This window comes from Bacillus rossius, chromosome 2 (genome assembly GCF_032445375.1).
Source record: "Bacillus rossius redtenbacheri isolate Brsri chromosome 2, Brsri_v3, whole genome shotgun sequence".
In the NCBI taxonomy this organism is placed as follows: domain Eukaryota; kingdom Metazoa; phylum Arthropoda; class Insecta; order Phasmatodea; family Bacillidae; genus Bacillus; species Bacillus rossius.
In genome coordinates, this window is record NC_086331.1 from 89,484,191 (window position 1) to 89,510,230 (window position 26,040).

Below are 26,040 nucleotides of genomic sequence, written 5' to 3' on the forward strand. Positions count from 1 at the left end.
GCTGATATAATTAAGCACGTCACATGTGGCATACTTATCGGCGCAACTTCTCACTCACAGCATCGTTTCTCAGCCAGCCATCAGCACGATTAAACTTCACTACTACTACTACAAAGATGTAGTCGCCTCGTCTAGGGATGCCTTCCCTAAGCCTTTAGAAAGCTATCAGTTGGACTGTGCTGTAGTGTAAAGAATTTAATAATTTGCTAAATTTTTTTTTGTTAATTTACATTAGGAGTGCTTCCGCGTTCACCACGCCAGTTTCGGTCCGGATTGAGCGGGCACTTCGGCGAGACTTTTCCTGAAGCCACACTGCAACACCCTGTTTTCGTGAGTTTTCTGACATCCATTCTCTTCCCCGACTATCCCTTTTTGTGGGCATTTATGCCTATTTAATGACTGGCTGTGAAGCAGGTCTGATCATTTGGATTTGGCTTGTTCACAGACAGGGTCCAAGAATTGGTATTCCAGACACGGAGCCGAGGTTGCAGTTTTCTTTGGTTATCGGTACCCAAAGGCTACTAAGACGCCACCTGGTAGCCCGGCTCTATCATAAATTATCACTCTCGACAATACTACCTCCAAATTCTCCACGACACCTACAGCGGGCCAGTTCGCTATGGGATGGCAGCAGTTAATAAAATATGTGATAGCTAAAGTTGTTAATGATTCTAATTCTTGTATTATAAATAACTAGACGTACTAAATGTAAGCAACACAGGAAAGCGTGAATATGTAAATTGGCTATTTGTTAAATTTCAGAATGGATTTGTATTTTATATTATTTTTCTAAATGTTTATGGGCTGGCCCCTATTATAAATTGTAATGTATAGGGGCCTGTTCTTTTCGCGATCGCGATTAAACGACGATAAACGTGAAATCACCGTTAAATACAGTTTTTACGCGAAATCGCCATAACACAGTGTTTTTATACGAAATTTTGTATTAAAACGCGAAATCGTAGTGTTTTTACGCGAAATTTAAATACTGGTTAAGACTTGTCTCGTCAATGGTAAACAAACACCGCAACATGGCCGCCAAACATTAATCATAAATGAACTAAAGCAAACAAAAGCTTACACACGCTCACGTTATAATGTTAAACCCAAAAATATACTTTAAAAATACGCAAAACTACGGCGTTTATTTTCCTTTCCGGCATAATGTTTGGATAGATAAGACAAACAGGCGAAGTTTTAAAGCGTACACACACCGCTCGGGGCACTGACGTAGCTTAGAACAGCGACACCGGATAAATACAAAAGCAAGCAGATGATTGGGCGAACGGTGTTTGGAACAGCCTTACGTGAGTGGCCATATCACGTCCGCCGGGGGCGCTGGCATATAGTTGGAACAGCATCGTAGTATCAAGCAGATTATTCGGGCGAACCAGGCACAAGCATTTTAAATCGCGCCAAAAAGCGGAAAAATGTAAACAAACATTAATTTTCGAATGGTGTGATGATGATGATTAGTTGGCCAACAGTTTTTATAGATTTTGTTGGGTCGTTACCACAACGCGGAAATACTATAACGCTGAATGTCAAAATTGACCACAAAGCCGAAATACCATAACGCCGAATGTCAAAATTGACCACAACGCCGAAATAACAACTGAATGAATTTGTGTGCGTTTCTAATGTACCTTAACGCCAAAATACCACAATCAATCAAACCTTACCTTACCTTACCTTACCTTACCTTACCTTACCTTACCTTACCTAACCTTACCTTACCTTACCTTACCTTACCTAACCTAACCTAACCTAACCTATCCTAACCCAACCTTTGTGGCAGCCCTGTAATGACATTTTTCGGCGTTGTGGTACACAGCAGTTTTCTAGCTGTCGTCGTTGTGATCAATTTGGCCTTTCGGAGTTGTGATGCGTCCTCGATTTTGTTAAAGGAATTAATAGTTTTCCAGATTAGTTTATGGGAACAAACTAATAATCAGTGTGTAAATCAAAAGTATTGTCATATAAATATATGTAACCTATTTGTTTAGGGTATTCAGTAATGAGTAGGTTCAAGTAAATATATTTAACTTAATAATTTCAGATATATTTACGGTAACACACTTTTTTTTTTTTTTTAGCACCGCTTTTGTGTTTTTAAGTGAATTTTAGCACCGCTTTTGTGTTTTAAAAGTGAATTTTAACACCGCTTTTGGTAATTTTTAATGACAAAATCTGAAAATTTTATTTACCACTTTCAGGGGGCCCTAGTAATGTATGAATGTTTGAGCCCTATTACAAAATTTAAGTAATTAAATTATTTATTAAACCAACTGGTGATTATAAAAATTATTTTGGTTTTCTCTTGTTACAATTAACTATGAAAGTAGAATAAATATAAGCACAGCTATAGACGAACCTGTATTTTTTAAATTTATTAATTTGAATCTAACGATCCACTGTCCCCAAAATGTTTTCAGGGTGACATTGACTTCATCGTTGTTGGGCCTTTAGTGTCACCTCTGAGATTTAGTTTTGTTGTTTTGTATCTTTTCCAATGCCTGACACTTACAAAGGTGATTTTTACTCTCTTAAATATATTAATATAACAATCTGACGCAAAGGCCATAACAGTTTAAAGGTTATATTTTGGGTTTTTGTAGGGCACACATATTTTAATATACTAATCATAAATACTTGACCCATGCGTACTGAAGTATTTAAGTAGTGAAGTGAATTTTAGTTTAGGGATACATATTTACTTAAGACTATGAACTGTTTTGTGTTTGCCATGTTCATTTTTAAGTGTAAGACAGGTTATGGCGAGCTTTTTAACTTATTGTTCGTGATTATATTGAAACAAATTATTTAAATAAAATTTGCAAAAAATGTAAATAAAATTTGAAAATTAAAAAATTATGCAATTTTTCATCAATGTTTTCTTATGACGTTATTACGTAAAATTATCGTCCGTAAACCGACTTTACAGACAACCTTTTTTTAAATATGATTTTGTAATTTTTTTTAAAAACAGGAATTAAGGGCTTTAAATGGTTGAATTTTTTTTTTTAGGTGTCCATACTTTGTTCATTATTAATAATCCATCCAGTAAATAATAATTTTGGAGCTCTACAGTAGTTACGATGTTCCTAGGGAAGTTATAAGCTTTGTGCATTGGTAGTATGGTGGTGGAGCTGCCAACCTTACTGCTTCTGGCATGCAAGGGTATTCCTGCAGGTTGCCACTATGATTAATGCACTGTCTTCACTAATCTGATTGGGTTTTCTTTGTGGGTTTTTCTCTTGTAGCATTTGGGCTCTCTTCTGAGGGAGGCAGCAGGCAGCCTACTCTGCTGTATAGATCAATAATTTCTGTGTGAATCACCTACCAAAGTTTTATTGACCCCCAATTTTATGTTTTTACTTTGTGTGTGGCTAATCAAAGGATATTTTGAAGTATTTACATGGTGTTTATTTTCTTGAATTAAGGGTATGTTTGTGTGTGTGCATGTGTGTGTATATATGTGTGTGTGTGTGTGTATATGTGTGTGTGTGTATTTTTAATAAAATCCTTGAAAGAAAATAAATAATTTTTTCATCCAGAAACATTTTAATGTATTTAATTTTTGTGGTGCAAGTGTATAGATAACATGTTTTTTAATTCCTCAACTGGTCTGAAGTACTTAACAAATTTCTGTTTTACTAGATGTTTATGGCAATAACTAGACAAGTTCTACGAACAAAGAAGGAACGCAAAGAGCGGCAAGCCATTCAAAATAACGATGTAGTCAATCTTCGAAAGCCTAAACAGAGTAGAAGAAAATGCTGTTAACATTTGTTTCAGTAGCAACATTCTAATGAAGGTACGTAATTTTATTCATTGTTTGTTTAAACTGATTCCGATTTTGTAATTAAACAAAAGTAAATGTCAACAGGCTTTAGAATACAAATTAGAGGTAACATTGTGACAATCCAAACCTCCCAGCTAGCTCAACGGTTGGTCTAGAGTGCACATGCAGAAAAAAAAACAATTGAAGAAATTTGTTGTGTGCCAATAATAATTTAAGTTCCGTAGAATATAACTTTTGTATATTATGTCTGTTTACCATGAATATATAAAAGAAGTCACGAATAAAGTTTGGTTATTTATTTTTCTCTTTATCAAACAATGAACACAGCTACAATTTTATGCTGTAATATAATTTACACTCTGAAAACAAAAACTCACAGCCAAACAAAACTTCTTGAACAGTTTAGTTCATCACATGGGCAAGATATTTTACTCATAGTTCGTTAAGGAAAATCCCATGATCGCTTGTGATGCATGGTACAAAGGGTTGACAGGCCTTTGTCTATTCGTTGTGGCCACCAATTCACTAATAGGCTCCACTCTAGGCCTTAGCTGCCGTTTGTGGTCAAAAATTCTAATTGAGAAAACTGTCTAAAATAATGTCCCTTAGCACGGCATGAAATTCTCCTCAACACTACATAATTGTACTAAATTTGCGAGGTGCCCCTCACACTCCTACTCCCGCAGATGCCTGAGCGATGATTGAAGACGAGGCTATGAAGCTGCGTCCACCACGCAGGGAAGACGCAGGTGTGTGACCTAACCAACCAATCACAACATATCACTCACAAGGACACAACAGTATAGAAATTTCTTAACCCTCACAATGAGTCTTTTCCTTCAAAAAATAAACCATCGTCTCTTGTGAGAGAGAACCCTTGCCAGTTTTCCCATCATAAGAATTAGAGAATGCACCAGAATGTCTGTAAAAAAAGCTAAAAAATTGGCGTGGCTATGGCGCACAACTCTCTCATGTTCTTCCTTTAACCAGCATACTACACAATGATCCAGAAACATACTTATAGCTTTCAAATAAATCCAAATGTCAAATACCAGCAAAAAAACCATATCTAAAATGAATTAAATACTAAAATAATGCATTTACACAATAACCTAGCAAATAAAGTTAAAACCAGTAAAAACATAGTTGGTTTGCTTTTGCAAATAAATGTTAAATATAAAAATTACTTACAATAATATTGAGAATGATAAAATACAAGTATGAACAACTAAATCACAATGACCTTGGATCATATAATTAGCGGATATACTGAATGGCCAAAACACAATATTTATTACTCTCAAAAACTATTCATCAAATTTGGGGTAGGCAGGGTCCTGCAATGCTACAACATAATGAATAAATAAGATAAATTGAACAGAGATAAACACAACATAGCATTAACAAAAGTACAATAATATAACATTTTTGAAACCATATGTGTAGGAGGTTGTGAACACACATTATAAAGAATAAAAACAAATATCTTGTACCTTAGTTAGTCTCAGAACATATAGTCTCTGAAATTATTATATCTATTCTTCATCAATTGGTTTTCACACCTTTATTCACTGTTAATTTTGTAATATTTCTAGGAACTGACTAAACCATATCACTGTATGAATACTTTGCTTTTGTAACATCATTAACATATATATTTTAAAAGGCAGTGGTGAACCATTGTAGGTATCACACTTTCTTGCATGTCTTAGGCATGTAGAGGTTATAACCATGTTGTTCCCTTGGGATTAAACCAGTTTTCATGCCAACTGACCACATTGCATCAATTTTTACACGGACTTTGACACGGCCAAGTTGTTTATCGTGCAAGACCTATCAAAAACTGAAAATATTAACCTGTCTGTAATGTGTAAGTTGTAATTGCCTGTTTCTAGTCTTGCTTAATACAAGTTTTAACACAATGAATTTGTTCTGGTTTTTAAATTAAATTTCATAATTAACTTGGAATGTCAGTAGTTTTGCTTATGTATTATGGTTTAACATCCTTAGTAATTAGTACATTGAGACAAATGGGAAAGGAACTGGGAATTAAGTGACCATGAGCTCTACTGAGACCGGTCCGGCATTTGCCTGATGTGATATAGGGAAACTATGCAAAAGCGATATCAGGTTGGCCAGACTGAGACGAACCCGTGTTCTTTTGTCAGCTAGGGTGTTACTTCTGCAACATTTTACAATTGGGCTAGTAGCGAGTACCATTGTTAGTTACCTTTTATAGAAAACTTGAATATTATTAGGTGAAATTTTTTAGTGAATGAACATTCAAGTGGCAGTCATTGCAGGTGGAAAATGGCTAGTAAGTTATTTCCTCTTTGTATTACTGTTTTGGATATGTATTTACTGTAATCTGGGGCACATGTGATTTAACACCATATTGTTATGCTTAAGTAAAATGCAGATTAATCTAATTGTATGGGATAGTAAAAATGGTAAAAGTACAGGTGTGCAGATATCAATATAGGACATCTTGTAGGTACTATTGTTCCTAACACTTGCAGTTAATATCTGTTACAATTCTTGGAAACATGCCTACTACTCCACTGAGCCTAACTTTTTCTTGTACTGGGGATAGAAACCACCTATCTCCGTATTAAAATAACCCTTTTTTGAAACACAAACTTACTGATTCATGAACTAAATGCTTCTACAGGGGTGTTATTAGTCAAGTAATGTTAGGCCTACAACATGAATGGCAGTGATAATGTTCTTGATATTATTCTATTTTAATTATATTGGATTTTACATCTTACAACCAGGCCGAAAAGCTTTAAACATGCACTTTACAAGAATTATTTATGTAAAAAATATTAATATTTTGGTTATTTTAGTCACAAATTGTCACAGCAGGGTGGCTACAGACCGGGAAAACCGGGAAAAGTCAGGGAAATTTAGTATGTCAGGAAGAACAGGGAAATGTCAGGAAATTCTGGCCAAGGTGCAGGAAATTTTTTGTTGTATTTTTGCGATTTCTATTTTTACACACTATTTTAATGCATTTTATTTCATTTCAACTACATAAAAATTGTATCTACCCATTTTACTCCCACAATTTTTTTTCCTTAAAAACAAAATCTCGAAAATTCAGGGTGCGTGCTTGCATTTGATGCTGGCCCACCGGACCGTGCCGACATCCTCTAGCTTCTTGACTGCGCCGCAGCCAGACCGTGTCGAGCTGCGTCCAGCGAGTGCCGTGCACGTCATCAACGTAATGGCGGACGGACAGTTCGATCGTTCGAAAACAATTGTCTTAGATAGCCACTGCACGCGTGTGCCTTGCGTGCGTGCATGTTGACTAGTTGGATGTAGTTTCCCATGAATAACATCGTGGAATTTTTGCTGTAGTGTGAACATAAACAACTGGTTTTATTTATTAGCTGTTTTGAAGTGCCATCATGCAAGGTTGCCATTCAACATGCCTTTGCGAGTGATAACTGTGATTTCTCATAAAGAGTGCTTCTGTGTTATGAACGTCGACAGTAGTAATGCATTTATGTTAATTCAGTATAAGACTATTTGAAACACGTAAAATCTAATATAAGTTTTAAAAAAACTTCAGGCATTTGAGTTATGGTTTAATATTTTTAATTTTTCAGACTTAACCACCACTTAGTTGCCATGTCGAAATTCAGAAAAACAGTATTTAACGAATGATGGCTTTTAGATCTAGACTTCAAGAACTGGCTAAGATAATTGCCCGGGAATCAATACTATGCTATGTGTACTTTTTGCCATACAAAATTCAGTCTAAGTAACATGGGTAAACGAGCCGTAAGAAGTCATATCACCGGCAAGAAACACCAAGCAGCTGTAAAAAGCAGAAGAAAGACTTATTCACTTTCAGTATATTTCAAACAGAATTCATCTTTAGCAGCTTCAGATACATGTCAATCTTCATGTCAGCCTGTCCCAGGCACTTCATCTGATGAAGGAAGGGTTGTCTCACAGGTTTGCCATTATACTTTTTAATGCGTTGTTGTGACAGTAAAGTCCACACTTTGTATTACCTAAATTAATTAATATTAGGCTAATTGCAGCATTTGTCTTATTGGAGTTATTACAATTATGCAACTTTTAAAAATAATTTATTAAAAAAATCAATTTCAATATGATCTAGAGGATTCTTATTGTGCTCTAAATTTCAGGAATGCATCATAAAAATATATTAAGACAGTAAGTAAGTTACACCTGGTTTTGTTTCAGGTTTTGAGTTCAAATTTGCATAAAGAAAAGGTTTCCGCATTGAACAGTTTTATTCTTCAGGAGAATGTCACAAAGTCTGAAGTATATTGGTGTATTCAGACTGTAATGACGCACACTTCCATGCGTGCTTCTGGAAAATGTGTGGATCTCTTTAAATTAATGTTTCCTGATAGTGACATTGCCCAGAAGATTCAGCTAGGAAGAGCGAAAATTGGGTACACTATTTTGCATGGAATTGCTCCATACTTTCACGATGAACTTGTAGATTTGTGCTTGCAGTGTCCACAGATAGTTGTAGGATTTGATGAGTCCTTAAACAAGGTTGCTCAAAAGGGACAGATGGATGTTTTGGTACGGTTTTAGAACAATAAGCTAAATGGAGTATCGACTCAGTATTTGAACTCTGCATTCTTAGGTCATGCTCCATCAATTGATTGGTTGACAGCGTTCAGTAGTGCTCTCTCAGAGTTAAAACAGATTAACATATTACAAGTGTCAATGGATGGACCAAATGTAAACAAAAAAATTTTTGCGCGAACTCAAAAGTGCAAATGTTAATTTGAAAGATGTTGTGATGCTTGACATTGGAAGTTGTGGCTTGCACACTCTTCATTGTGCCTTTAAAGATGCTGTATATGTTACAGAATGGAAGATTATTGAATTTTTGAGAGCTCTTCATTATTTGTTTAAGAATGTCCCAGCACGTAGAGCTGATTACATTCATTTCACTGATTCTTCGGTATTCCCAAGAAATTCTGTTCGGTTCGGTGGCTTGAAAAAGTCCAGGTTGCAGAGAGAGCAGCAGAAATTCTTCCCAACATGCAGAAGTATGTGACAGAAGCCACAAAGTTAAAGAAAGTACCAAGTTGCCAAAGCTTTTAGACTGTTGCATCATCTGTTAAAGATAAAATGTTGACAGCTAAACATGCTTTCTTTGTTTCTTTAGCAAGTGAAATTAAACCTTTCCTTCGCAAGTTTCAGGATGATGTGCCTCTAGCACACCACTGCTTTATGGTTCTTTAAATAGTTGTTTTGCATTCTTTAATGTCAAGATTTGTAAAAGCAGATGTTATTGCTGCAAAGTCAGTGTTGTGTGACATTGATGTTTCAGACAAGAATAACTTGCAACCTGTAAAGAATTTGGATATTGGGTATGCTACAAAAAAAGCTCTTCGCGATTCAAATGATGTGGTTCAAGTTAACCAAAGCCATATAATTTTTAGATCCAGCAGTTTCTGTTCTACAGGCAGTGCGTGATGAACAAATGAGGTGTTTCTTGGAGATGTTAGTAGTAAACAACTGGATCTCTGGCATGACCGCAGATCGCATAGATCGTCAGTTCAAGAGTAGTTTGCCCAATTTCAGGGAAATTTTTTTTGGATTTTTTGTAAAAGATCATAGGCTAGACAGATTGTGGCTTGAAATGATTCCTGAGACTGGTGATACCAAGATTTGACTTCCGACTTAAAAATTGTATTTATTTTGTCTCATGGAAACAGTAGCTTGGAGAAAGGATTTTCGGTAAATCGAGAATGTATAGTTGTAAATCAGAAGGAAATGTCTCTTGTAGCACACAGACAAGTGTGATGCTGTGCTAGCTGAAGGTGGAATTGAAAAGCTACAGATAACCAAGAAGTTACTTCGTTTTGCCAGAAATGCAAGAGCCCATTATTCTGAAGCTCTGGAAAAGCAGTCCAGAGAAGCAGATGAGGAAGAGAGAATTAAAGTGGAAAAAAAAAACGATCTGCATCCATTGCAAAACAGTTGGAGTTTAAGAAACAGAAGTTGTTGGAGGAAGCACGAAAGCTAGCTTCTTTGATCGAAGAAGAAATCAAAGCCCTAACAAATTAAAATTGATATTGTGTTGGTTTTTTAGTTTAAAATGAACTGGTAAATTTCTTTAAGTTTGAGGAGCCTCGTCTAAAAACTGAAATGTCTTCAAATTGTACACTGGTGACATGACTGATATAACCATCATAGCTTTCATTACATATTTTTGAATAATATGTGCGACTGTGTAAACTTCATTTCAAAATTTGATGTGTTTCATGAAAGTGATATTCGTTAACTCAAGTAGAGCACCAAATTTTGTACCTATGATGTAGTGGTTGATAACATCAGAAAGGATCTTTTGTTGAGTAATGTTTTAATTTAATTTAAAGTGCAATATAATAAATGAAGTTGGTAATTTACTGTTTCGATACAATTTGCATTGAAAGAAATTCTAGGGGAAATGTTTAAGTTACAGTTGGAAATTTCGGGGAAATGTCAGGTAATTTTTCGGCAATGTATCTAGCCACCCTGCACAGCCAATTTAACAACCTTTAAGAATGTAATTTGGAAAACATCCACTAATTTAATTTGGTGTTCCAAAGCAGCAAGTATAATATATAAAAAAAATCTATAAAATATATCTTCATTGCTTTGTTACAACTTTTCTCTCTCTGGTCACCATTATAGCCTTAGTTTGTATTTAACTGTATAAATAAATATTGCAGTAAAACATGTATACTTGAAAATTGAAGTGACCAAAATTTTATGAATTTGGTATAAATGAGTTTTTTTTATAAATAAGTGGATTAAAACCAGGCTTGTAAGTTTACGATATCAGATTTTCCTATATTTGTGGACCTAACATGTCGATTTTTAGTGTGTTTGCAACTGAACGGGAAGAAAATTTGCTATAGTAATATTTTTCTGAAAGAAAAGAATGGTTACAACTGTTTGCTATGCAACAGTGTCAGCCATTACTTAATATGCAGCTAAATACAAAAGTGAGACACCTAACAAACTCAAGAAATTACCAAACATACCACTTGCATTATTTAAAACGTGGGAATCTGCAAAGCTTCGGAAAGTTGAATCAGACTAAAATTCTTCTTTTTGGGGAAAATTTGTAAAAATTTACGGTTTATCCGTATGCTATCACTCAATATCACATACTGAAAGTGAAACACAATTTTCACGTAAAATTATGGATATTTGGTTTGTAAACCTCAATCATTGATCCGTCCGGTTTCCTGCAGGTATTTTTTTCTTGCTAGAAATTTTCCAGAGCCAAAATTCTCTATCTCACTCACTGTAGTTAATTTTAGTATTCTTTCTGTGTCTAAAGTAGCTTTTATCTAGACAACCTACAATGCATGTGAAGGTATTGTTAGTGCCTCAAGCAGATGGAAATGCTGATGTGCTAGCTATTGCTAAACATCTGTTCTTCTATGGAAGTTTCATGTGTTTATTTTGTTTTGTGCATTGGAATCTAAGGTTTATATTTGTTTAGAAATAAAAATATAAGAACTTATGTATTATCAGACATGAACTAATCAGGACTACCCAGTGTGTTTGGAAACATACTGTGCATGTGTGCACATAGTGTGTATGCTTGTGGTTTTTTTGTTGTGTTTACATGTATGTTGTGTTTGCATGTATGTTGTGTTTGCATGTATGTTGTGTTTGCATGTATGTTGTGTTTGCATGTATGTTGTGTTTACGTGCATGTTGTGTTTACGTGCATGTTGTGTTTACATGCATGTTGTGTTTGCATGCATGTTATGTTTGCATGTATGTTATGTTTGCATGTATGTTATGTTTGCATGTATGTTATGTTTGCATGTATGTTTGTGTCTTATGTATGTGTGCACATGTGTGTTTTGTGCACGTGTGTGTTTGCACATGTGTGTGTTTTGTGTGCACGTGTGTGTGTTTTGAACGCATGTGTGTGTTTTGTGCATGCATGTGTGTTGTGCATGCATGTGTGTGTGTTGTGCATGCATGCATGTGTGTGTGTGTTGTGCATGCATGCATGCATGTGTGTGTTTTGCATGTGTGTGTGTGTGTGTGAGTTGTGCATGCGTGGGTTTTGTTCATTGGCAAATGGTTGCAGTGGAAGGCTACACCATTTTGCTCTTCTTTACTGCAGAACCTTTTAAATTTATTGAAGTAATATGACTTTTATCCCCTTCAATTAAACATACTTGACTATCCCTCGCTCTCACAACTCAACTTTTGATGGCACTCAAAAATGTAGGAATGGTGAATGAACATGACCATTGTTGAGAACATTTTCACTAATCCATGCAATGTTAAATTTTGTTTGGGACGGACAACTTATCCATTATACCTGTCTCAATGTTAGACTGAGCTTTGTTACATAAGGAATATACAGAGACTGAATAGCACATGTTGCTGCCATGCAGTATCCACATTTAAACATTTATGTAACATTTATGTGCTAATAAAATAATTTTTTTTCAGGTGCTGCAGTATTTAATATACTGTCTAACCAGATGATAAATAAACACGAAGAAATTTTTACAAATGAAGTTGCATGTGTAAAGTTTCAAAGTGGAACGAAAAATATCAACAGTTTGGTGTTCCAGTGTAAACAATAACAACCATTTCAATTAGTAGTAGATAGTGAAACAATCTGTAAAATGAGAACTTGAAATGGAAATGAAAGTAAATTGTGTCACCAAGAAAGATATAGGTTCCTATAAAATATGTATTTGACTGCAACTTTTGTAATGTATATAAAATGTAGCTGTGCACCATATTGTTAAAACAAAACAAGTTTTTTTATGCTTAAGTTTTGTTATGAATAGCAAATGTTTTTGCATTTGTGTTATATTCTTTATTCTTCTTCAGTTTATTACTGGAGTTAAAATGCAGTTATTGGAATAGAACTTGCATTACTTGTATGAAAATAATGTTGTGCTTATGTAAAGATGATGGATAATAGCATTTATAAATTTACATCATAGCATTTATTTATTTTAAGTTCTATAGCATTATTAGATTTATAAATATACAAGCATTTCAAAATGCATCACTGTTTAGAAATGTTTCCCAGATATATATATCTATATTTTTTCAGTTAATATGAATAATGTGAGGCTTACAATCAGAATATTCATATCACCTTCAAAAAAATGATGCGACTTAAATTGCAGTGCTCTTCAATGGACACAAACACAGTGTGTTGGGTCTATTTTGTAACATGGACCTTAAAACATTAACCAGAATGAAGGTTTATTCTACTACATGTTAGGTAGGAAACTTGTTTTTTTTTTTTATGGGGGAGTTTTGTCACAAGGAACATTTTGGCTGCTAGGCGCACGGTTGTTCTATTGTACGACATGTTTGCTTTATTTAACTGGAAGAATCATGATAAATTACTGATCCAAGAAATATGTTTACTTTATACTTTTTATATGTAAGTGCTGCCAGTATTTGATTTAAACATAAAGGGTTTTAATAATCTAGAAGTATTAATTGTGGTAGTCTTTAGCCTTGATGAGCTAACTAGCGGTCTTGGAAACAGCGTTTTATGCTCTAAATGGTCCAATTGTATGACCAAGTTAGGGCGTTAAAAAAGTTAAGAATTGGGGGTTGGAATTATAGTGTTTGCATGCAACCGTGATTAGAGATGAGTTTTCCAGAAAAATTATATTGTCTTAGAAACACACAAATTTTATCAACTGTTTTACACAAACATAAAATAATAGAAGAGGTGAATCATTAGGTGTTAAAGAAAGACAAAATTTACTATACACATATGAGCATACTCCACAGTTCATAACCTACTAACTTTTGACTTGATTTTTTTACCAGTACTCTAATATAATAGTAAAGTGAAATTTTACAAATGGTATAAAAATTTTGTATAGAGGATAAGTACGTAACTCACACACATACAAACTACAGTGTAGAAAGATTGTACTATTATGTTGGTATATTAACTTGTTAAATTATGTAAAGTTATTTTGGTATTAAAAAATACTAAAATTTTCCCACTCACATCTCTATCTCTGATACATGACTCTGTATCAGCCTAACCTTTATCATTAATTTGGCACTGTTCCGAACCAGAATAAAATATAATGTACATTACAAACTTCTGTGAAAAATTCAGCAGAATGAAAATATTTTATTATATTTCATAACGTACAGTAAAGGAGCAGATACCATCTACTTGTATTACTTAAGAAATAGGATGACTAGATAAGAGTGTTTTCATTTTGTAAATTGTGACCACATCCCAGGAAATGATGTGCGGAACATTTCAGCTTGTCCATGTTGTAGTTATCTTCAAGGGCGATTATCAACACATGTTAATTTATGCTGACTGTCATTATTGCCGTTGTACATGGTTAGCCAAAATGTCTGGCACATTATCATTTCCTGAGACGTGATATCCACCTTAATCCAAAAAGTAATTATAAACTCTGGCCATGAAAGCTTAAGATAAAGATTTGTAATATGTTACAAGCCCTATAAGAATGATATATTGGCAGCAACCAACAGATAAATTTTGCCTAGAAAGAACATTACCAGTGTCAGCGTATCATATTAGTGTGCCAAACTTATAACATTGATGTTCCCAACCTGTAGTAGAATTAATCTTACCTGAACCCACTGTATTCCTTACACACTTTCATTAGCAAGATCATAATAGTTGTACGCACGTTAGGTATGTAAGATATGTTGCACAAAATGCTTGAATAGATCATGACGCCATCCAACCTCATTTTTCTGCAGCAAGCCATATATCGCTCACAGAAGAGAGTATTATTTTACTGTGTTTGTGTGTTATTGTAGTCTGTGATCATGTTTTCAAAATAAACACTAGCCTGAACATGTGTGAAAATGATTCTGTCCGAAATTTGCATTTTGTTGGCAATAAATAAGTGTGCAGCATTAATTTACGGCTATATTGTTTAAACAATTTTCCATAATCTCCAAGTATGATATAGAATATATTTAAATTTTAATTTTGAGCACCGTAATTGGTAAGAGAGGATAACAATAGAAGTATTTTAACTATTATATGTATTTTATATATATACATATTTACACTTGATTAAAAGTAACATATATTTTTTGTTATTGAACGTGATGTTTAATGGTATTTAAAACATGCCAAAATTAAGATTTAAAATTTTTTCACATTTAAATATTTTCTGAATTAAAACAGTTGTTAATTGTGCTGAAGTTAGCTATATTGTGTAAAGTGTTAGAATGTGTTTTTGTCATATCCACCCATATGTAAGCTTGGCATAAGATAAATAGCAAATGAGTCAACTTGGAATGCATTAGTATTAGCATGGCAATATTGGTATGAAATTCAATTGAATATACAAAAAATGTTTAATTATATATCAATGGTAAGAATGAACACTTGAAATTAAATTTTCTTTTGCCTTTCCTTAAACTACTTGATACTAAACAACCATTTTTATAATAATATTGTTTTAAACACTCAGATTCTAAATCCGTGGGACTTGGAAATATCATGTTCTCTGCTTTGACATAAAAATTTTAGAATGCTAAATTGCACTGGTTGTGGACAAAAGCTAGTAATGTCAGAAGGATAAATATTGTTGCTTACCATATTTGCTCAGGTCAGAAAAGAATTGATCATCATGCTACTCAGGGTCAGTGGGGATCAGAGTGGCTGCAGTGTGTTGCGCCATTCACTTGTATGGTTCTGATCAGTTTCTGCCCTGAGATACACAGACTGGAGCTGAGTGAATTCAGTGGGTGAAGACCTCGTGAAAGAAAACAAAGGTGGTTTCTAAAATTTTACATAGTTTCTTCTAAAACTATTTGAAACCTCCATGGTTTCCTGTAGAGTCAAACCAGTGACACACCATAGTCAAAAGAAAATACCAACAGAACATAATTTAGAAACAGTGTGCTTTTAACCCATTTTTCACTGAAAATTGTTAATTTGCATTTTAAAATAAAATAAAAGTTCTTGTCAGAACACTTTGAGATGAACTATTTGTGAAATAAGATTTTTTTTTATTGTAAGGTGTGTAAGTTATACATGGTATTTTTTCAGTGTTATTTGCTGTGTTGTATGAAAACAAGTGGTTGTAACTTAAAACTGATTATGGCTGGTGTATGCTCCAGTAAGTGTAGATAAACATTCATTTTCCTAAAAAATGAAACAGTTCTGGAACTAAGCACCACACTTATTCTAAATATGTATTTCTCTCACAAATAGCTTACATGGCAAATTCTCCCCCAGGCTGCATCAAGGAAAGAAACCAAGGGTCCGTAGGCAAATAATTTTCTCTCGTCCCCTCCCCATTACTTAATGTAAACTTTTTCAAACCCCACAGTTTAAAAAAAAAAAACTGTTACCATGCAATAAGTGTAAATATGGCCTGGAAAAAATTGCATAACTTGTAAGGTTTCAAATGAATTTTATTAGTAATAAAATTGTAATTTTTGTCCTATCAGGGTAAACAAAAGCATAAAATAAATATTTTGGAAGTCAACCAGAGATTTTGCCTCCTACATTCCTCCCATCCACCTCCTCTAGGGAAATTATTTTTTGTTAATTTTAAAATGCAGTTTAACACTTTGTGTTTAAAACAGATTTCAGGAAGGTTTTTCTAAATCACAGACTGAAAAACTTGGTGCATTTTTATTTATTTAGTGACAGGTTGGGCGATAATACTAATCAGAATCCTGCAGAATATAATGTTTTATTAAATATTTTTTACAATTTGGTATCATAGTTTTAAGTAGTTTCTATTTTAATGCTTTCATAAGTTAGATTTTCATAATGCTCTTTATTTTGAGAAGTAACACTACCAAAAATAAATACAAGCATTTACTCTCAGCCTACATGTCCAGTGTTGTTGGTAATGGACAGATAAATAATTACATGATTTCCAGTTGTTGAACATTTGTACAGGATGATTCAAAACACCACAGACAATGCCCGGAAGATGATTCCTTATCAGAAAATTAAAAAAAAAAAATAAAAAAAACATATCTACATTGAATATTTATAGCATTAAGCCATCACAACTTTATTAATGAACGGGAGTGATACATGCTGCCATTTTTTCACAGTTGTAATATATCAGTTATTAGAAACATTTTTCACTTGTTTGTTCTTGATGCAAATAGTAGTTTTCAATATTTTATAAAAGATGTGTTCTAAAATTTCATTTTAACGGTGTAATAATCCTCTAAGATAAATTGTTTTAAACAATGTTTTTGCTTATTTTCTTATAAGAAATTAATTGCCGGCCATTGTATGTGTTCTAAATATGTTTTGTGTTTTTAATCACTCAGTATGATGTAAGAAGGGGCCAGTCTATGTATGTTACATGGACATAATTTACTGGTATGGTAAGTGAATGCAGTCATATGCTCAAGATTTGAATGTGCCCACAGATTTGTTGTATAAATAAATTAATACATTAATTTTTTTTTTTTAACTTTTAAGTAGCTGAATAAATTTTGATATGTGCAATTTTGGTTTCTCTATTTCACGTCATGAACAACCATTTAGACCTATATTAAACATTCTTTAAAGTTGAACATTAGTGAATAAAAGTTTTAATGAATGATGAAAATAACACTAGGTAAATTTTTTAGAAATACTGCGTAAATAACAGAAAAAGTATGGGCTAGGCTTAAAAACACAATCATGTAGTTACTAAAAAACAAAAAATTTGCACCAGAAAAGTTTTTTAATGAGAAAAACATCGCAAGACTTGACCTAACATGTTGTTTTATACAGTGAAACCCTGATTATCCGTTTTCCAATGGACCATGAGTAAAAAACGGATAATCCAGGAAATCCTACAATGTGGGAACACACTCTAAAGTTACCAAATGCACAATGTATGTACTATTGCAAAAACTTTCAGTGAATCAGTTAGGTATTTCCATAAACTGACACCAGCAGCACACTGTATATACACTTTTCATGGGGACAAAGTAAAAAAGTGTAAAAAGCAGGAAAGTGTAAATAAAGGGAAAAGTAAGAAATACGTTAAAGTTAATTAAAATACAGTCGCATCCTGCAGCGTTCATAACAAATGCGGTCTACATTACACATACGCATTGTACCACAGTAAAAAATTTTTAAATAAAAGGGCCGCAAATTGGACATTTACCGTCAATAGCGCGCCGTGCGCGGAGAAAGGTCATCGTACTCAATCAGCTGTTATGGCGCGACGTACCCGCCGGCTGGCTCTCTCTGTTGTCTGAGCTGCGCATGCGCAGTATAACTCACTCAACGCTCCGCCCAGACTCGTGACGTTCCATCAGCAGTCAGCCAATAGATGCGAGCTTAGCGGAAAAAAATATAAGCTCCACCTCCCGTGTACCAGTTTTGTCCAGTTCTAATACCAGTTTATTGGTATACGCACCAGTTTTCTCGCTGCCGTGACGTGTTCAAGTTTACGTTCACCTTGATTTCTTGATACCAATAATTAATTATTTACGATCCCCAGATATAAATGGTTAGTTTAAAAAATATGCGTCAACTGTACAATACTTCCGAAATTATAAAATACGTTTAAAACAGTTACCAAGACTCCGCTCATTTTATCTAGTGAGGTTTATGTCTCGTACCAGTATTTCGGCTAAGTTGTGACATAAATATAGTAACAGAACGTTTATACATTCGTGAGTTTACGTTTTTCCCGAGTACATTTTAGATTGCCTCCTGCTATAATTACTCGGACTTTTACACGCCTAGGCTTAAATTATTATATGTTTAGAAATAAAAGCAACTTTTCATGTTATAAAATATGTTTATTTTTCGATTTAAAATGTTCACTGCCGACTATAAAAGTTACGTTTTTCACAATGTTTTTAGGCCTACTATCGTTGTTACGTGATGTAAATAGCGGGATGGATTAGATTTTTGAGACGTAATTCGCGTGAAAGTATTGTATTGGATTAAATGGGAACCAAACGTGACCTGAAGAATATAGTGCAAATAACGGGAAAACGTAAATAAGGGGTTTCACTACTTCCTTAATTTTTTTAAATGAACAAAATGTGCCATCCACTGGGATGTTTGATGCCCGAACTTGCTGGAACCAAGAAAACAAAACTTTCTCAAGCTCACTGTATTTCGACTGTCTTGCCATTTTCCGTTTTTTTGAAGACTGGCCAAACTGACTTGCTTGTTTCCGAATCTCATTTCTTCTAGCTAAGATAGAATTAAGAGTCGATGGAGGAATACCATAGCGCTTTGCCAAATCAACCCGTTTTTCGCCTGGATTTTTTTCAACGGCATTTATAATTTCTAAACGCTCTTTAATGGTTTTAACCTCTTTTGTAGGCCGATACATATCAATGAACCTTTACAAATTTCACACGTGCATTAGAGTTAAATGTGTAAAGCTAATTTACCGTAAACAAAGAAAATCTCGCGCATATACGGCCGGCCACGGAAACGCTAGGATGAACAATTTCGTCTATGTTTCTCGCAGGATTTCACTGCCGCTAAATAGAAACATGTTTACGTTGGGCTAGTATGTACAGTATATCGACCACGGTTATATTGTTGTGTCGATTATCGCACAAAGCAAGAACTATCGTGCGAGCATTAGCTTTCGTCTGTTGTTTTATCGAAGTTGGTGAACCTGTTAGCAAGAGCGTCATGCTCACTTTATTCGTTCTCTTTTAGTAATGGCCGCCATATGTAAATATTGATATTGCGTGTCGTGTAGACACGCGTAAACTGGAATATTTCTCGGGAATTTGAATGTAAAATCGGTAAAAAGCCTGTAAAGTTCAACCCGTTAAACCGGGTTAAAAAATATTCGTAAACGATGGAAACGGGATTTTTTTAACATTGTTCTTGCGGGATTTTTTCGGGACCACGGACATTGAACAATAAAACCGGGAAATTCTACAATGCGGGAACGAATAAACGAGGTTTTTACTGTATACCTCTGCAATAGAAAATATCTGTTATCACAGAAGATCACCCATTTCCTACAGTAAAATGTCATTAAATAGCCATATTTCACTTAAGTAATACGTGTAGCACTAGCACAGCAAACAAATATTTTCCTATCACAGTTATTTAATGATAAATTTCAGCATCCTTATCTGATTCGGATAATTTGTCACTTGTGTCTGAATGGGATTTCAGTTTAAGGTATTCTTGATGATATTGTTTTGGAATGGCATCATTTGTGCACAAATTGTGCAAATCATGTGCTTCAGGCACTGAAAAAGGTAGCTGACAGATGTATGCCTTTTGTGGCAGATTAAGTAATGGCTGTCCACAGGTTTCTCCTTGTTTGATGATTACCATTTTTACTTGAATGTCCTCTCCTATGGACTTCTTGATGGAAATGGTTTCTGGTGTTCCTTTTTTCATTGTCGCTAATCAGATACTATTCATGGTAATGGTATGACCACCTTTATCTTTAAGCATAATTTTCTCAAAGTCTTTCCTGTTGTAGAAAAACAAGTACGGCATCAGTGACACTATGGGTGAGGGCTATGCCAAGAAAATTGTTAAAATGGTTGGCCACTGGCTCATACAATTTCCTTCCAATTTTCTTCCATGGCATGCATTGAGTCAACAGGCATGTAAGATTCTCCTGGTAACAAAAAGTAATACATATATTTTGAAAATGCTGTGATGACTTAAAGAATGTATTTTAAAGGACAAGACTCTGTTTATTCTTGTTTTGGCCAGGACATGAATCACAGTACAGATGCACAACTTTGAGATAGTTTTGTCGTTAGTCAAATATTTGTTAACGATAGAACACACCTCATTTGCTCCTCTTCCTCAATTACACTCTCCCTACAAGACACGGAATCCATTTCTTGTGACATTCTCATATGTGGTATTTTCTAGAGTAATACAGCAGCATATTCTCCCCATTAGTGGTATTAAGAATTTTGTGAAGGTCAAATGAGGCACAGAAAAAGTTTTTGTGTTTGTTTCCATAAACTTGGTTAGAACGAAGTGTTAACCAACTCGTGTCTTACATGTTTCTATATGTACTTAAATGCAAAAGCTTGGAAGCACTGAGCAAAAGTTGGGAGCGAGCTCTAATACCATAGCATCTTCCATAGGTGACACTAGTGGAAACAAGACAAATTTAGAGCACTCACTGGAGAACAGGTTGAGTGTTTGAGGATCGACAAGGCAAAAAAATATTAAAAGACTACGGTGTTAGTTTATAAGCATATTCATTTTATTGTTGACATGGGATTATATATATCAGATCAAATTATTTCTCTCTCTTTTTATTTCACAGAAATTTCTATTATTACAATGCAGTCTTACTTTATACTTGTTTATACGTCATTTCAATATAAGTGAAGTTACTCTCTCGTTAAGTTAACAAATGTTGCAACTTATCCTAGCCCGGCCAGGGATCTAACGGAAGTTAACATACATTATAAAAAGTAGGATGCAATATCGAATTTTAACCATACCAACTCCACTTGTACCCTTATATTAAATTATTTCTGAAATTACATTATTATTTAATCATGCTATGCCAGATAAATTTCGATACTGCTGTCATTTACAATTTTTGTTGTAACAAAACAATGTTATTGTCCTTAACAGTGATTACAGACTAATTTCATAGTCCTGTTGGCTGGCGCATGTCGTCAAGAAGGTGAACAATGGTGGCCGAAAAGAAAGAGAAGCCCGCTGGTGGAAAGGGTTGCATCTGTAGTTGAATTTGGTACTCGGGAGACGCCCGGGGTGGTACTTAAACTCACATCATGGGTTGCAACTCGCAGATTAATCCATGCAGGAAATGTGACATGACCGCGGGTGTCGAGCAAAACTACGATGCACTTCCGGCACTACCGAATACTGCTCCAAATCAATAATGATACAATTTTTCGGGAACACTCCCGGATCACAAGCGACTACATACTAAGTAGCCAACTGGAGAGATCACTGGAAACAAAATTTAACTAGCGAAATAATTCGCGACGAAGTTCCAGGACACGATCTGGGCTCGGTCGAGACAGAAGGATGACTTCTTTCATCATGGGAAGCGCAGTACATTAAAATGCCGAAAGGCGCCTGGGGGCAATGAAGAGTGGGGGATCCAGGGCTCTGATTGGCTGGTGCCCCGTCAGTTAGGGGCCTAGGCATCAACCGGGGGGAGGGGGGCATGTATGTATTGCAGGTGGACGGCAGTCAAGGGGCAACTCGTAGAGGGGTATAACAGGCTGGGACAGGGGGGCACTCTCGTGGCGAGTGACGGAACTAAATGCAGTTGGTTGCCGAGGCCGCCACGAGAGATTGCGGTGGAGGCACTGCACATAAGTTAGGACCAAAGGGGCGACACTGGGGCTCTGAGACGAGAGGCTGGGGAAGTAGACGGGCTCGTGGTCGAGACATAGGTCGCAGAGAGCGCGAATGTGCCGCGCTCAGGCGGTTAAAGACGGAATTGAGATTTAAACTTTAGTTCACGATACCACCGAGAGGTACCTTTTGCGGTATGGCTGCGAAAAGGAAGACCTTGGTAGGAGCACTTCTCGGAACAGGTAGGGCGTTGTAAGGGGGGGGGGGGGGGGTAATGCACAGTCAGTGGGAAAGCGGGGCTCCGGCCCGAGGCTACGTGCCTGGCCGGGGTGTAACTTGGGCCGAGAGGCCTGACCTAACTCGCCTACCGCAGCTGAGTCTCAGGTCGGAAGCCGACCCTGAGAAGCTTGCCGAAGCACAGAACATAACGTGAGTTCGTGACAGAATGGATCAGGAGGTACTAGATAACACGCCAGGGCGTGTTCTGGACGGTGGGAACTAAAGCCTGTCCAGCAGAGTCGGCTGGACACAGTTATCCTGTGCTGAGGGAGCCTGGGAAAGGACTGCCAGCAGCTTGGCAAAGTTTAAATGGGAGTGAGCCTTAGAAGGGAAAAGTTTAAATATGACAAATATTTAGGAGAAACAAAGTAAAATTAAATTGAAGCAAAATGTTTTTGAAATGGTAATCCAAGGGATTTTTTGGCACAGAAGTGCTGTCAATGTTAATTATTTTTCTTCATTATGTTGGTTATGCTTGTATTTGAGGTCCTCTGGTATTTCTTTGTCATTGTAAAGATTCTCTATCTTCTCACAGAAACTACACTTGTCTTTTTTTGGGACATGAAAAGCCAATATTGTAGCTTATTTTGAAACACTTCATGGGAATCTGAATTTGCAGTTTTTTTTACAAACAGTCAAAGAATACAATATTCCTAAAACTAGATGAAAAATACTTTGATGAAATACACTCTCTACAATAATGTGATGGGACAGCCAGTAAATTCTCAATGAATGCTTAAGTGTCTTCATTGCATCAGGAGAAGTTTTGTTTGCTCTGTACATGCGTACCTTTTCTATCTGATACACCAGAACGTAAAAAAAAAATTTGTGTGTTCTTCAGCATAGTTAACTGCTTTTGCAGCAACACTTAATGTTGCGATGAAAAATCTTCTGCATGCTTCAACTTTACCAGCACCAAAAGACAACATTCTCGACATTTTCTGGGATTCTGATACAGCTACTCAACTGCGTTCTATTGGAACCTGTTGAATGTGTGTTAAAATAAAGTCCCTCTTCTGTTTGCTAATTTACAGCACTGCTCAAACACTTAGTTTCCATAAATTTCTGACAGCCATATTTCTTCAGACGCTCCTTTGCTGTACATGGATTATCTGCCATCTTCCTTGCTGGAATCTTTTTCTCAAACAAGATGTGTAACATATTTGTAATAATTTCATACAGCTCACTTGTCATAATGTTTGGATTCACTTCTACTTTTGTACCTATTTCTAAAACATTTCCTTCCCTATACTCAAACCCACAACCACCTCTGTCACATCTAACAATACATCCTATCATCAAGGAATTCAGACACGTCGTCTTTGTGGCGTATGCACAACTACCTCAGATACATATACTTTTTTACTACCCAAAAATCCTTTGGCCATCTTTGCTCAACAAACTGGTTTACATCTGTTGCCTTCAATGGGGAAGATGACACAGCTGCTGCTTCTGTGATTTTTTTTTGTTTGGATAAGCACTCTGGAATCCTGAATGGTATTAACAATAACACGAGATGTTGTAAAACATTGCTTTCTGGTAGCAACATAAATAAACCTTGACATTCAATACAGGTATGTTAGTTGCACAAAGTAATAAAATATTTGTGGAATTAATATTAATACATTTGCTTACCCTTTCTGCTGATTTATTTTAGAAATGCCTATACTTAACACAGTTCTATATTCATTACATTTTCACTGTGTGTCACATCAGAAACATAACTCCACTTAAACTACACAGTATTGAAGACAATCACACAATCAACAGGTAGATGCCCTCCAAAGATATTGTACTTTTTCTTTATTTTCAGCAACCATAGAATGTATTTTTAAATACAACCCAACAAATCTGTTAACGCTGAAAATGTGCACTTTTGTAATGTATGTGAATACATTGAATTTTAAGGGTTATTGGCCATTTTGATTTTCATCCCTTTGCACATTGGCCCCAATAGACATCCCATTTTTTTACATCCTAAGTGTCCCTCCAAATACGTTTGCCCTTTTGGCAGAACATTCATGAAACACCAAGGATTGCTAAGTGCAAAAAAATGTAAAAAAAAAAAAAATATTGGCTCTTTTGGCAATATATAAACAATAGGCATGTGCTAATCAATTGTATTTTTAAGGTTCCTGCATAGTTTTTTTGTTGAGCTTGCTATTTTTAAAGTTTAGAAGCAGTGGTGATATATAATTTATTTTGAAATTTAATGATGAATGGATGTTTTCATTGCCAAATATGAACCAGGAGAAGTAATAGAAGGTGGGACAATACTGCAAAAGCAATTATAAAAATGAGAATGAACTTGAGAATAGTGGTGACTAGACATTATGGGGATTGAGGAATCTTCTTGTCTTTAACTTGTGACCTAACTTACGAAATTTCGACTGCAAACTATAACTGGCCATAACTGCCTCCATCAGTCTCTATTTCCTCAATATGTGGGTTGATTTGTTGAGAGAGACACAAGGCCATACTATATAAAACAATTCAACAGGAAATCAAACTCAAAGCTTAATTCTTGATGACAACAAAATTGTTTTTAGGTTCCTGGTAGATGAACTTTCCAAAGTAATTTATATCGAATAAGAATTTTGAAATAAAAGTTTGTTAATTAGTTTAGAAGAATTAGTATTTATTACATACTTTAAAATAATACCTTTATATTATTATTTACTACTTCTCAAAGCTTTGGAATGTTAAAACTTTGATACAACATTATCTTCCAAATAAGAACGTGAAATGTTCGGGTGCTTCCTATTTTAAAAACAATAATGTAACTTCTTTGAGTTGAATCTCATCTTTATCCTAAAAATCAATTAACTGATATGTATAACATTGAATGAATAGCCTTTTTAAATTCTCATTAAAGTTATATCACATTACTCTATACTTTAAATTTTACTGCAACTAGTACAATTTGATTGAAATTTTACTAAATAAAGGGTGTACTTCTTTATGCATTGTAATCTGAGAGTTGTTTCCTCATGTCCGCCTCCATTGAATACCAGATTGCCAAGACTGTTAACAAGCCATCGACGCTACAGTGTTAACTCCCGTTTTCTACTGAATCACCCAAACACAGCAGTTTCGTAACCACCTTAGCCTTGCTCTATTATGCAGCCCTGGGGTTCAGCATAATACGTGCTCTCTCTTTTTTGCTTGTGCATGGCCAAAATGTTGACTGGAGCGATGACTCCTAACATATCAAAATTGGTGCTATCCCAACTAATTTAAAAGTAATCACTCACGCTAAAATAAATCTTAAGAAGAAAGAAACCTTAAATTCAGAAAAAAACACTTGGTAACAATACTTACAAATAAAAAGCCACAGGATTTAGGATCTAGGATTCAAGAAGACATTGGAAAAATAATGATAGTGAACAAACAAAGAAAATAATACAGCTATAGTGAAGTTTGATCAGGAAAAAAAAATCTTTGCAGTTACAAAGTAAGATAAAATATATTATCCAAAAACTGATTATTGCAGGTATGCGTGCCCTCAAAACAGCTCCACATATCAGCAATGCATTGCCCCCGGCTAGTGCTAAGTTCGCGATCAGCAAAACTATAATAAATTGAAAAACTAAACAAATTAATTATGTTGAAATTTATCAAAAAAAAATGGTGAATATACCATTCTGTTATTAGCAATATTGCAAAAAATTAAAAT

General features: G+C 35.1%; 1 protein-coding gene across 1 annotated transcript in view; it reads left to right on the forward strand.

The window, feature by feature from the left end:
* Positions 1-14,726, forward strand: part of LOC134529448 (ras-related protein Rab-35) — a 59,085-nt gene extending 44,359 nt beyond the window's left edge. The window contains exons 5-6 of the mRNA XM_063363555.1: positions 3,661-3,817; positions 12,281-14,726. Of these exons, the coding sequence (XP_063219625.1) occupies positions 3,661-3,786 (126 nt within the window). The 3' untranslated portion in view covers positions 3,787-3,817; positions 12,281-14,726. The remainder of the gene's footprint in view (positions 1-3,660; positions 3,818-12,280) is intronic.
* The last annotated feature ends 11,314 nt before the right edge of the window (positions 14,727-26,040 follow it).